This window comes from Acipenser ruthenus, chromosome 12, assembly GCF_902713425.1.
Source record: "Acipenser ruthenus chromosome 12, fAciRut3.2 maternal haplotype, whole genome shotgun sequence".
Classification (NCBI taxonomy): domain Eukaryota; kingdom Metazoa; phylum Chordata; class Actinopteri; order Acipenseriformes; family Acipenseridae; genus Acipenser; species Acipenser ruthenus.
In genome coordinates, this window is record NC_081200.1 from 31949305 (window position 1) to 31963293 (window position 13989).

Consider the following 13989-nt stretch of genomic DNA (forward strand, 5'->3'; position numbering starts at 1 on the left):
CAGTAAACACACGTTTACAGGACTACTTATTTGACAAAAAGGGTTTAGCTGATTTTCCATGCATATTCATAACAGACTCCACCTGAAAAGGTGCCACAAGCTGTTTGTATTTTAAAGGAGACTCTTTGGCTAAGAAATGCATGTATTACAGTTACTGTGTTCCTGGGTAACATAGCCAGCTACACTAAACCCCTTGGAATATTTATTAGTGTATATATGATATAGGTAAAATACATTATGGGGGTGGGGGGTAGACTTCAGTATATGCTTACAAATTGTAATAGTTCTATTTTAGACTGCTATTAATTGCTGTAAAGCCAGTCAAATATAAAAGCAGGTCACCCTTCCACTCAAAGACTGCAGTATTCTGTCTTGCTTTCTTCCTCAGCCAAGCATTCTGCTTTCAATGGAGTTTGTATTATTCAACCTTTACTTTCATCTGTGAGTGGTTACTTGAATGTGCACAGTGGAGCTCATTAGCAAAAATGATTTAGCTAAAACACTTACTCAGACTTCAGACTGATCCCTGTCAATGACTGAAGCAGAATGGCATTTCTATCTATTCAGAGGATTCCAGATAGGGAACAGACCGATCTACATTAAAGGTGTGAGCATCATATCATAAAAAGAGAAAGACATGTGATCACACGTTGCAATAGTTTCAGAATGACACTGTCTGGAAGGTTCACCACAAACTATGAGTGTAGAGTACAACATTGAATTATCGGTTCATTTTAATAAAACGTTATCAGTAAAAAATAAATTAAAATTCCATATCCCAGACACAATTAGCACAGTGAATATTCATACAGTTCATACCTTTCAAACAGTTACTGCTAAGTAATTACAAAGCAGTTGATAAGGCACATGAAATAAATATTTATTACAGCCATACATGTGCAGTTTTGGACAATTCTATTGATTTCTCTCCCTTACAAAAGTATATCATGGTAAATTTGTAATTAATTTTGCAACTCATCGTGTTTCCCATGTAATTACTACATTTACCTGTTTAACCCTGGCTCACCATGTTTTATTTTAATAGACTTTACCATACTTTTAAAAGATCTTCACAGTCTGACGTAGGTAATGATAAGATTGTCAGTTTGGGAACAATATTATATTATCTGCAGGTATTTGTTAGAGGAGGCCTTTCTGTTAAGACAAAAATAAGTATTTACCATTGACGTGCTGTATGACCTTCATTCAGTTTGTAATACAATAAAAAACTAAATGTACTCGTGGGACAGCCAGAAAGACATTTTATAATCAACTTCAAATGCACTCATTCCAAATATGGCCACAATGTCCTATTGACGTTGACTTACTGCAACTACAGTAATTACCCTAATGACGAATACAAAAATATTTTAAAGTAATAGAACCGAAGCTGTTTTTATGCAGCTGTAAAAAAAATTCTCAAGTAGAAGCACATGGACAACACTCCATCCATCCTTAAACTTGCATCACCCTCTCATTTAGCCAACCAGACAAACATGAGTGGAATGTACAGTTACATTGTATATATATGAAATATGGTCTAAAATCAATTCAGAAATTCGTATGTGGAAAGTCTGAAACAAAATATCATAACAATTTCTGTTTTTTATGCATTGGATTTTAAGTTTTCAAGGAATGTGACAGTTCTATCTTTAAAGTGAACCTCCAGAGGTGTTTTAGTGTTTAAAAGCATATCACATTTATACATGTATTATTAACATAAAAATGGACTATTACTGTTACATTACGTGAATTTTGTGCCACAAGAAATGTAATCTTTCGTTCCTCATTGGGGAAATAAAACGAAAATGTATAATACTGTCACTCCTTTTTTGCAATACTGTAACTGTGTCATATTTCAGTAGAAGTGTCATGCTTCAGCAACGACATTCACTGACGTAGTAGTGCCTGTACTGTGAAAACATCATCCCATCCCCATAGAGTACAAGACATGCAGTTACAAAGCACACAGTGTACTGGTAACTCCAAAACAAATCTCACACTATGTGCACCCTATAGCAATGCTACCGTAATAATATACAGAAAATCATGATGCACTGTTTGAAAATATAATGATGGTAAATTGTTAAAAGACTAATCAGCTATTGGGTGGGCGTCATAGTTATGTTTCTACTAACCCATAAGTCCAAGAGTGTGGGGATTTGTTTTCCACAAAGTTCTCATTTGTTACAAATCCACATGTTTCCTCAATGGACTAACATTCATGAAATGTTCCCAGGCTATAAGGATTGTGGGTTCTGGGATAGGACTTTTTTTCTTTTGTTTTGTGTAATTTGTTACTACTTCAATTTTTTTGAGAGGTAAATAACTTTTGTACTTGGGGTTAGAGTTTCACCATTAACAAAATGTTTATCTACAATAAGACGGGTACAAAATCTCTACAAATCAATTGTGTTGCAGTGAAAAAAAAATGTAATAAAAACTTCAGTGATTTCAAAGCTGCTTACAAACTGTAATCTCTCAAATGTTTGTTTTGTTCATATATGTGTCCTTAATAAAACCTTGAAACATATTGCACAACAAACTGCACCTGCTACAACAATAGGATTAAATCTAAACGAACAGCACATATGTTCTTCAATGTGGTGGTTGTGTTTGTACATTATTCCGAATTCCATGTAAAAACCAGTCATTGTAGGAAGATTTGAGATGAAATGTAATCTTGCAGGCCTTTCAAATAGATAATATCTAGAATCTCAAAACTGCATTTTTTGGCCTATAAATGCCCAGGTGTCAAGATTCTAAGAAGTCTGAGCTAAGACTGGGAAAGATGAAAACGTGTTTTGGTTAATATCTTCTTCAGTGTGAGCAGCACTGTATTCTACACAGTACAGTGCTGTATAATATAATATTTTTTGAGGAGGCTTAGTAAAGGCTAAGAATATTTAGCTGTGAGTTACAATATGCTAAATAACCCATTGACCCATTTTTGTTTAAATGTAAGTATAACAGCAATATTCTGCTGTTTATTTCAACCCACATGTTTAATAACTTAACTATGTTTAACAATTACCATCAAATTTTCTTGTAATCTGGAATATGAAAGAGTTGGTTTGCAAGAATTTCATTATGGGACTATGGCAGAGTTGAACCGCTTAAAAAAACAGCAATTAAGCAAAACAAAACTAAACAAAACACAATAATTGGTTGTTATGTGCAGGGGTCGGCATCATGTCGAGTGGTGACGGACATTTAAAAAAAAACACGGAAATTCTGTATAATTACGTTTGTGCGTGTGTTAGACGTATTCACTGCCACGGACATGCGTGTCCTTGTACAGACAAGTTGCCGACCCCTGGCTTATGAAAAAATATCTAGCTACAGTATTTCCTGCTGTTTACCCAAAGATTACATTAATTATGACCCATTATCCTTATGGCTAAGATCACTATGTTCAATTAATTAATACCAACACTGTATTACGTGTTCTTTATCGTAGTTCTTTTGTTATCTTTTGTTAAAGCCACTAAGGGTGACAGCTATCGTTAAAATTGTATCCAATGGTAAGTTTCTCTATTGCTTTATATTAAACACTTGAATGTTGCATTGAAATCATTTGATGTAGATAATAAACGGTTAAACAAGCTGGTCAGCTCTGGAATGGGTTGTAGCGAGCTCTGTGTATTGTGATACTGTAAGCCTAACTTATTATTATTATTATTATTATTATTATTATTATTATTATTATTATTATTATTTACACGTTCTGTGTATTTTAGTCTATTAAGTCTCAAAAACAGACATTGAGCACATATAGTTAAGACTATGTATTCCTTAAACAGAAACCTAGAACTTAATAGACTAAAATACACAGAACGTGTAAATAATAATAATAATAATAATAATAATAATAATTATAATAATAATAATAATAATAATAATAATAATAATAATAATAATAATAATAATTCATATAGACATACCTACATACATACATATTGACTAACTGCAAATGTGGATTTGACGTACTTCTTGGAACAATTTATTTCAAAACGCTCTGGCCCTCCCTTGTGCAGGTAAGGTTCTTTCGGGAACTTCCGAGTTGCCTTATTTGGATGTACAAACCAAACCGCTGTGAGATCTGCGGTGACTCAACGCTCGCTTTAAACTCTTTGCACAGAATAAAATCTTCAGAGTCCAGTCATACTGGGAAGAAAGCCGACTCGAAAGAAGTTTAACAAGCAGCGCGACGACGCAAGAAAATACTTTGTTGCAGCTAGATTCTGCCAAGTTGGATTCACAATTAATATCAGCCATTTGGGTTTAAAATAGTAGGCTACGGGAACTCTAAGCATTGTATTAAAACCGTCTGGACAAAGAAAACATGGGAGTCGCGACTTTGCTGAACATTGGATGTTTTGTTTTGTGCTTTTTATTCACTCAGAATGGGAAAGCCTCAGGTATATATTTTAAAAACACACTTGTGTGACACTAAACGAATTACCTGAATTTGTCTATGAGTTTTGATGATGCAGAATAGATTTTTACGTTAGAGGCTAGCATACAGTATTAAGTATATACACGACTAACTATGTTATCGTACCTCTCTGGGCTTTACAATGATTACCTACGCTTTACCATGCTTTCACTATGCTTTATTACACTTTGCTGTGCCATGGGAAACTTTTATAAAGGATTTATTAGACAGACATATATAAATCTATTCAGTTTCTTTCAAAGTTATAAATGGAAACTCTATTCCTATTACCGACCCTTGTGTTAGGTATGTGTTTTGATATCAATGCATGCGAAATGTATACATGTATATATAGCTGTAAGTAATTACCTAGTAGTTACTATAAAATGTGATTGTTATGCAGTTTCCTATTATTAATGGTTTGTTAAATTTCATGTCTTTGTTAAGGTATTAGCCAGCTACCTGTTGCCACAAAAGTCTGGTGGACATCTATAAATTTCAAGACCATACTGGAGTGGGAGCCCAAGCCTTCAGGGTATGCCTACACTGTGGAGTTCTTTGGGTATGTACATTGTGTTTTCTATTGTGAACATTATCATTTGATTATGGAATGACATGACAGGAGCTGCAACCTATATGATATCACATTTATGGGAATGTTTTTTTTTTTTAATCGTTTCTATTGACAGGATAATGCTCAAGCAGTACGATTTACAGGGTGCAGCTGTTTGAAAATCCTGTCTACACACATGGTTCCTTTTACAATAGGAACACACATGGACCGGTTTATAGATGTGAGAGGCAACATCTTATAAAAACCAATTAGCATTGATTTAGCATGCTTTAAAGGCCAAGATATTTAGCTCTGGTGGTAAACTGAATTTCTTAAACATTTGCTTAACAACAAAAAAAAACAAAAAAAAAAACAGGAACTCATTTAGATACCGACAGAGTTTGTTTCAGATCTCTAACATTATAGCATGTGTATTTGCTGCCCACCAAGCCACCAGCAGTTACTGTGTCAAATTACAGTATTTGCAAGTGTAATGTGTAAATCTTTGTTAAATTTCCACTGATGTGTATTTTGATATATCTGAAACTTTCGCTAATTCTAAAACCCGAGCAATACAAAAACTGTCTGATATAGTATATTTTATTGTCTTGCCTGAATTTCTAGTTTGTCCTATTTTTTATTAATAAATTGTCCATCCATATTTCAGGAAAAAGACTGATGTGCAGAAGAGCCCCCGCTGCATAAAGATTCAGACAACAGAATGTGATTTGACCAGTTTCCTGTTGAATTTGACGGACTCATATACAGCACATGTTATCTCTGAACCCATAGAGACTGTCGATAAGACTGAGGAATACCCCTACACCCGATCAGACAAGTTCACACCCTACAAAGACAGTACGTATTCGACATATTCTTACACAGTGCATGCCACCATTTGTTTTTGATTTTCAGCATTTAATATATTAACACATTATCTTGTTCATGTTTATTGGAATGCAATACAAATAATTACACATTTTTATTTTTAGCAAAAATTGGGCAACCTACTTTTAAGTTTGAAGAAAACGAAGCAAAGGACAATATTAAGCTGCTGATAGAGGCCCCTCTCTCCAGCATCAGAGGCCCCAATAATACCTTTCTGAGTATACAGGAAATCTTCAAAAATGACCTGGAATACGTAACATATTATAGAAAGGCTTCCAGTACAGGCAAGGTAAGGTATAATCTTTATAACTCTGGGTATTTGAGGCTGTCTTGCAAACAAAATATCCTTTATATTAAACATTTGAATGTTGCATTGAAATCATTTGATGTAGATAATAAACTTTAAAAAAAAAAAAACATAACTGATTAAGAGTTCTTGCTCAACTGTAATAATAGCACAGATCATATTGTTCTATGAAAATCTTAAGCATCTTCAAGTTTATTAATTGTTGGTTGAGTCTGTGTCATGTCTAAACGGCATTGAATAATTAATTATTTTGGTTCCAACCTATAATAACAAGAAAATTACCAGTCGACTGCTTAATTGCGTCACCAAATGATATAATGTAATCTAAAAAGGATTACAAGTGTTTAAACATCTGTTCCTTTGTTATCCTTGTCAACAGAAAGAAGCTAAATCAACGATCAATGAGATTAATGTGCCAGTGGATCGAGGTGAAAGTTACTGCTTCAATGTGCACATTGTTATTCCATCACGGAGCGACGAAAACCAGCAAAGCCAGGATTCAGCAACACACTGCTCACATTCCGAGAAGCCCTTTTATGAAGGTATTGTTCAGCACCTTTCAAGACAAAAACGCTGTTTTCACTACTTCATTGTTTACCGGCTGTATGGTGTAGTATAGCAAACGTTTGCAACATTTGTAAACTAAACAGTTGTTTCCCGGTTTCACTGAGAAAAGCAGGGACTTGTAGTTTGCATTATATAAAGAGTTAACTCATACATAGTGGTCAACAGGTTAACCCTTACCAAGCTTTGCACTGGTGCAAACACTTAGTAAATTTGTTTCAAAGTGAGATGTATTACAAAACAAGGCTTTTCAGAAAGATTCACGTTGATATTATGGACAAAGAAATGAAAGATGATTATTGTCTTTGACAAGAGAATAAAGCCTGTGGTCTTAGTATTTGTCGTCATTTATTATAATCAACTGGCAATGCAGAAATCCTTCAGTAGCAAAAGTAGTGCACAATAGCAATTTCAGTTTGGAGCTGAATGAAAGGTTTGCACTTAAAAACATTTTAAGTTCAGCGTTTTACAGTAGAACATTTTAATAATGATTGTAACTGAAAATTATTTTGTAGATATGTCTACAATATAGAAAAAACAATTTTTTTAAGGATATCCCCATGTATAAGTATTCAGAATTATTCAATTTGCTTGTAAATCAGTACTGGATGAAAATGATAAATGCTTCTTGTGATCAACCCCATGTTTAAGAACTGGGTCAGAAAACTAACAGTGTTGCTTGAACTTCTTTTCAGAATATGGGATTGGTGTGCTGGTAGGTCTCATACTTGTACCAGTTCTTCTGTTAGTTGCCATCATCACGTGTGCGTGCTGCTGTTTGCGAAAGAAGAACGCTAATAAGGATGCGAACAGCCTTGACGGAGTGCCTTTGAAAGGTGTTTAAGGATCGATCATTGCCCCTGAATTGTGACTTAAAGAAAAAAAAAATACAAGGTCCCATCAAGCTGAGAGACAACAAATGTACTAAAATTGCAACTACTGGTAGTGATAGGAGGTTTCAATGCTCTTTCAAAGGGTTTTGTCCTTTTGTTGAACATTGGAGTAAAAAACATGTTTCTGTGAAACACTGAAAAATATATAATTTTTGCTTATTTTTTATATTACATATTACAGTAAACTATGGTACTAAAACTAGCTGGGAACAAGTAAGACTGTAACTCTGATAGAAATGCTGTTTTTATATGTATTTTTATTCTTAAATCTTTCATGTTGAATCTGTAGAAATGCACAACCTGATCTATTGTAACTTGGGAGCACTAAATCTGCTGCAAATGTGATTATTTATATATGGTTTGTGGGATGTCTATTTATATCTGTAATATAGTTGGTCTGTATATTTGGTGTTATTTTTCTAACATATTTATAATTTTTATAATAAAGGTTTGTGGTCTAAATTGTTGTATTTTTTTATCACAAATTTACCACATTATAAGTATATATACAATTAACTAATTGGTACAACTAAAACTTTAAGCCCCTTTACCAAATCTGTGCTAATTGTAATACGCACAGTAAAATCCTTGCACAATAAAACCTTAAATGGTTTAAAATCCCTTTTATTACCACTCATTAACTTAATTAACATTATCCCTCGTCAAACATATTGTAATGTAAATCTTTTGATTTTCACTTATGCCACATTTCCTCCTACACCATGAAACCAGTCTGTAAAACTCCCCTTATAAAAGTTTACCACAGTATTTTTGCAATTGTACCATGCTTTTCTCATGACTATTCCACACATTTACCATAACTTACTGCAGTTCGCCATGTTATTAATATGCTTTACCATACCTCTCTGTGCTTTATAATACTTATATGTGCTTTACCATGCTTTATTACATTTTGTATGCTTTTCTATGGTAAACCTTTATAAAGGTCACCTGGTTCCACTATCAAACTGGGGCTGCTACCAGTTCCATCTGCAAGCTACAATCCAATCTGCCTTCAAACTTTAAAACAAAAGTCAAAGGTCACCAGTGTGTCTCACCAGTATTTCCCTGACAGTGTAATATACTCACCGCCAGCCTTCATGTTCAGACTGCATATTTTTTTCCCTGCATTCAGAGATTTGAAACCTGCCTCTTGTATCCTTCGCATAGTCTCTGTAAGTCGCCTTCGATAAAGGCGTCTGCTAAATAAACAAATAATAATAATATGCAAGTGTTTAAGCAGTCTCATGTAGAGTATATACTAAAGACAATAAACAAATAGATAAATAAAAACAAACACTAGCCTAATACTAGTTTATTAAAATCTGAAATGCATTTAAACAATAATAAGGTCTATGTGACTATGTTTCTACAGAGTTGGCTAAAACACAAAATTGACAAAGAATTTACAACTATATACGAAAACAAAAAAGCCTGGGGGACTTAGTATTCTATATCTCACAGTGACCTGATCTCCTTGTCACATTTAAAAGAAAACAATAGACACTACTGTTGCAGTATATTGCATACAGTACTGAATTTACATTAAGAGAATGAACCACTTTTTAAATGTGACACAATATCACCTTTACCATGGGAATTAGGGTAAGAATCTGTGAAAGTAAAAACAAAAAAAAGCTGAACTCTTTGCCAGTTTCGTCTAAAAGTGTCAGAAAGATTGCTTTCATGAGAGGAGTATAGACTAGTATAGACTTCCAAAAACAACACAAGGAATGCAATCTACTTTACCTCCAGGACTCCTAACAAGTGAGAAGCAGACTCATCTTGTTTGAATGCAAGAGGGCAAGAACAATAAGCTTTGTGGTACTAGATAAGGCATAATTTGTTTTAAATTATGATATATCAATATGGATAAATGTCTGTTCATCGCTGTCTAGGTCACTTGAAAATAGAAATGGATACAAACTGGATTCAACATGGGGTTTATATGAACTTTAGCACTATCAACAGTCCCAAAGACCAAGCATTAACATGTATCAATCTAAAATATTAAAATGACCTTGCAAAAATATTTTTAAAAGATCATTTAATATACTACCTGTAGACTGTGACGTTGTACTTTTTTAGTAGAGGTCTCAACTGCTCAACTAGACAGTGTGTGGGGCCATTATTATTATTATTATTATTATTATTATTATTATTATTATTATTATTATTATTATTATTATTATTATTTATTTCTTAGCAGAGGCCCTTATCCAGGGCGACTTACAGTCGTAAACAAAAATACATTTCAAGAATCACAGTACAAGTAATAATACAATTAAGAGCAAGATTAATACAGTGACTTTGGTTCTAGCAAGTACAAGTATAACAAAATACGATTCAATAACGGAGCAGATAACAGTGTCAGTGATAGTTACATCAGGATATAATTAAATGCAAAAATACTACAGATTAAATAAGACTTGACATATTACAGTACTCTAAAGTACAGGATTAAATGCAGTAAAATAGGGGGCAGATAAGAGCAAGTAAAGCACATTTAAGGAAGAGTGTCCATAGGGAAAAAAAGAAGAGTTCTACAGGTGCTGTCTGAAGAGGTGAGTCTTGAGGAGGCGCCGGAAGGTGGTCAGGGAATGGGCAGTCCTGACATCTGTAGGAAGGTCATTCCACCACTGCGGGGCGAGGGTGGAGAAGGAGCGGGATCTGGAGGCAGGGGATCGTAGGGGAGGTAGAGCCAGTCTTCTAGTGCAGGAGGAGCGGAGAGGTCGAGTGGGGGTTTAGGGAGAGATGAGGGTCTGGAGGTAGCTGGGTGCGGTCTAGTCAAGGCATCTGTAGGCTAGTACAAGAGTCTTGAACTGGCCATGGTGTCCGATGGACCAGACAGGATAATGACCAGCTACAATTAGGAATTCAGTCCTGCAATGTAATCACAGAGAATATAAACCACTGCTGTGAGATACAGGGATACATGCAGTTGGAAAACCAGCATTGCATATCAAGTTGGTGACTGTTTTTTGCTCTTGTGATTTGCATAACAGTTTTCAACACACCCCAAAAAACCTGATCAAATTTCAGAAGAATTTCTTTTTTATTGTGTATTCCTGGAATACACTTCCCTCAGGACAAGGCATGCTGGTACAAAGGCTGTAATATATACTGTAAATGTATTTGCATGACTGGAATGAGTTTTAATCCTTGCCTCAGGATTCTTCTATTTGAGATACTTTACGTACTGTAGTGGCTTGGTCAGATGACTTTGTGAAAAAGGGATTGACATAAACAAGGCTGATGTGCATCGTAGAGGGCACCGGCAAATAACATTTCTATAAATAATAACTTGTCCGTGTCACTAGGATTAAACAGACAGCCTAAATTGCTACAGTTTTGTTTATTCACTGTAAATGTTTTATCCAAAAATTTTCTATATCTAAATGTGTATAAACTTGTTTAACCTTTATAAATACTAAATTGTACAAAACAAAACCAAGCACCATCTCCACATCTGGTGCGTGCTGTGAAATACGATGCCTGTAAAACGCAGGATCATGAGGGTGACCAGTGCTCCTGCTGCTGTGGAATTCAACATGAGATAAGGGGCACTGTAGAGTAGGGCACAACAACAACTTTTCTTAAGACTCAGAGGGGATGATTTGTTGAGCCAATGGTATTTTTTTTTGAGTTTGTGGTAAATACTATAGGTTGTCAAACAGTAAATTACTTTTTTTTTTTTTTTTTAATATGAAATAGAACATTCCAGTACAAATAATTAGGGAACTAGCTGGTCAACATTAACACACAGGATATCAAATTTAAATAAATGCATTCCAGTCTCTCTCATGGAGTTACATGCTGCTTTTACTGCCTACCTGGAATTCTCCTGTTTTTCCTGAATCTATTGGGAATGCTTGGCAAACTGCAGCATCTTCAGGTCCTTTTGGGTGCACTTCATGGTTGGTGTTTCCACAAAGCAGAACTGTATCAGTCATTAGAACAGAGACTGTAACATTGGAGTTTGGGATCTTGTACTTCAAATCAAAGTAGAAATCAGGGAAGTTCCTGGAATACAAAATATAAATGGTGTGCAATAGGGGATGCAAAAACATTTAGAATGAATTGACTTATTTTTGTAATACAATACTGTATTCTCCATGTAAAAACAAATGGCTAATCTTGGTCTAAAGCAAAATAAGATGACAAAAACTGTAATTTTAATATTTATTTAAAATAGTTGAAACAAATGCATCTCTGCACACTACCCAGCGTGCTGAAATTTTGGAATAAGCTACTTGAGCAGATACATTGCCCATATGGTCATGGTTTCCTGTTACAGCATACCAAGGTATGTTAACAAGTGAAGGATCAGCAAACACAGTCCCATATGTCACCTAAGCATAAAAGTCATAAGATATTTCCAAAGACAACACATTTTAACATGCAGATATTAAATATAGACAGAGATATTTTCAGACCATTGGACCATTATATTATTTAATAACTCCTTATTTTAATTTCAAAACACATACAGGCCACTAGGTGGCATTCTATCCATACTAATTCAGTGACATCGATTTCACACTGGATTTCAAATAGCGATAGAAATCCTTAGAACAATTTGAAAATTCTTATGTTTACTGGTGTAAGACTATAGGGTAGTATTATGGAGATGACAATGAGCCACCAGTCTTTTCAACCCCACAAATGTATAATGTTTACCTTAAAGTGTAAATCCTCAATGTCTGTGACCCCATGGTCATAAAAATGGTCTCCAAGACTCAAGACAAAGTTCAGTCCCATGTTGTGGGGGCACTAGCCATATCAACAGCAGTAGCTTTCCCCATGTCTATGAAGAATGGGGGGGTTGGTATTCCTCCCCAGTCTCCAATGACGATCAATATACTGAGATAATGACACATGATCTCTCAAGAATAGAATAACCTACACACAAAAACATATGTAATAATTTATCTTTAATAATGTTTATGTTTATTATTATTATTATTATTTCTTATGTGTTGGGAACTTGAGATATAATTATTTATGATTGTGTGTCACAATCAGCCCTACACTGTGCATACAAATTATATTAGATTTAAACTGTACTGCACTACCTGCACTAATAGATGTATGTATGCCTGCTGTTTTGCTCCGTGAACTGATTTGTAAATAAATAAAACGTATCTTTTGATAACATACTTAAATGTAAATGTAAATTGTACTTTACCAGGGTGCTGTGACTGGCAAACAGAAAGAATCTGCTGGAGACACACAAGCAGAACAGCTGTCTTCTCCATGGTGTTATTCTGAAATATTTAGCAAATTAGACTAATTATTTTAATTATACTTAGGGCTTCTGTTTATCGTTTTTTTATTAATTGTATTTTTCAGTGCTTATTTTTAGCTAGTTTTATTTGTTTTATGTCAATCTTTTTTTTTGGGGGGGGGGGGGGCTTTGGTTTTTTGATATACTGTATGAAATTAGTGTTTTCGGTTACTTTTCAAAATGCTTGAGCGTTTTTTTTGGGGGTCAAAATATGTATAGTAGTAACTTGACAGTACTTGCACACTTAAGTTGTACATTCTTTCCTTTGCTGCCTTCCACAATGAAATCCCTATGGTCATGGGCACATTCTTCTGGGGGTTTTGTGTGTAGGCATTTTTGTACATTTCACCACAATTCTGTTTTAAATCCTCTGTATCTTAACTGTAATACAACTTTAAAACCTGCTAACAAGTGTTCATTCCTGATTGTAATCTCGTTTTAAATCTCGCAAGAGAAGTCTCCAATTGAAATGTAAATGTGCTGTCACTCGGCAGTGGGGGCGGGTTTAAAGCATTCATAACAAATCAATGATAGATACAAGTCAGGAAGGCGGGACATTGCCCAGCAGCACTGGGAAATGTATTTATTATTATTTTTGTAGTAGGTTTTATTTTTTAATGGGAAAAGGGTAAGGTGTTTTATCAGGTTTTATCGGTTGAAACCAAAAATCAGAGCCCTAATTGTTCTAACTGTTCTAGATAACAATTATACACGCCTATAGTACATTTACTTTCTCTTCCTGTATTGAAGAACAGACACAGGAAACTGTTTAGTGGTTAAGAGAACTTCCTCTAAACATGAAGAAATGAAACAGTCAAAAATCAACAGAAAGTGAGAATGCATAAGCATATTTGTCAACACTGCAGCGTTAAAAAAACCCCAAAAAAAACAAAAAAACCTGAGCACTCTGACATCAGGTGTTCATCAAGAAAGAGCATTATCCAGCACGTTAGTGTGTATTGTGAGATACTTCAAAAGTTAATGTTTTACAAATTATTGTTATAAATAAATAGTATAGTGGTACTCTTTATCCATGAAAATATGGTATCATCACAATAA

The 13989-nt window shown here is 34.5% G+C and overlaps 2 protein-coding genes across 2 annotated transcripts; one reads left to right on the top strand and one right to left on the bottom strand.

Annotated features, from left to right (window-relative positions):
- Positions 1 to 4129: 4129 nt before the first annotated feature.
- On the top strand, positions 4130 to 8105 carry LOC117416940 (tissue factor-like). Its single transcript, XM_034028448.3, has 6 exons — positions 4130 to 4421; positions 4886 to 5000; positions 5659 to 5849; positions 5984 to 6168; positions 6566 to 6728; positions 7446 to 8105. The coding sequence occupies exons 1-6, from the start codon at positions 4346 to 4348 to the stop codon at positions 7592 to 7594; spliced, it is 879 nt and encodes a 292-aa protein (XP_033884339.3). The 5' UTR covers positions 4130 to 4345; the 3' UTR covers positions 7595 to 8105.
- Positions 8106 to 9035: 930 nt separating this feature from the next.
- LOC117417216 (tartrate-resistant acid phosphatase type 5-like) lies at positions 9036 to 12937 on the bottom strand. Its single transcript, XM_059034156.1, has 6 exons — positions 12324 to 12937; positions 11862 to 11995; positions 11477 to 11666; positions 11085 to 11209; positions 10474 to 10526; positions 9036 to 9772 (listed from the first exon to the last, which is right to left on the bottom strand). Exons 1-6 carry the CDS (start codon positions 12402 to 12404, stop codon positions 9699 to 9701), a joined length of 657 nt encoding a protein of 218 aa, XP_058890139.1. The 5' UTR covers positions 12405 to 12937; the 3' UTR covers positions 9036 to 9698.
- Between the last annotated feature and the right edge of the window lie 1052 nt (positions 12938 to 13989).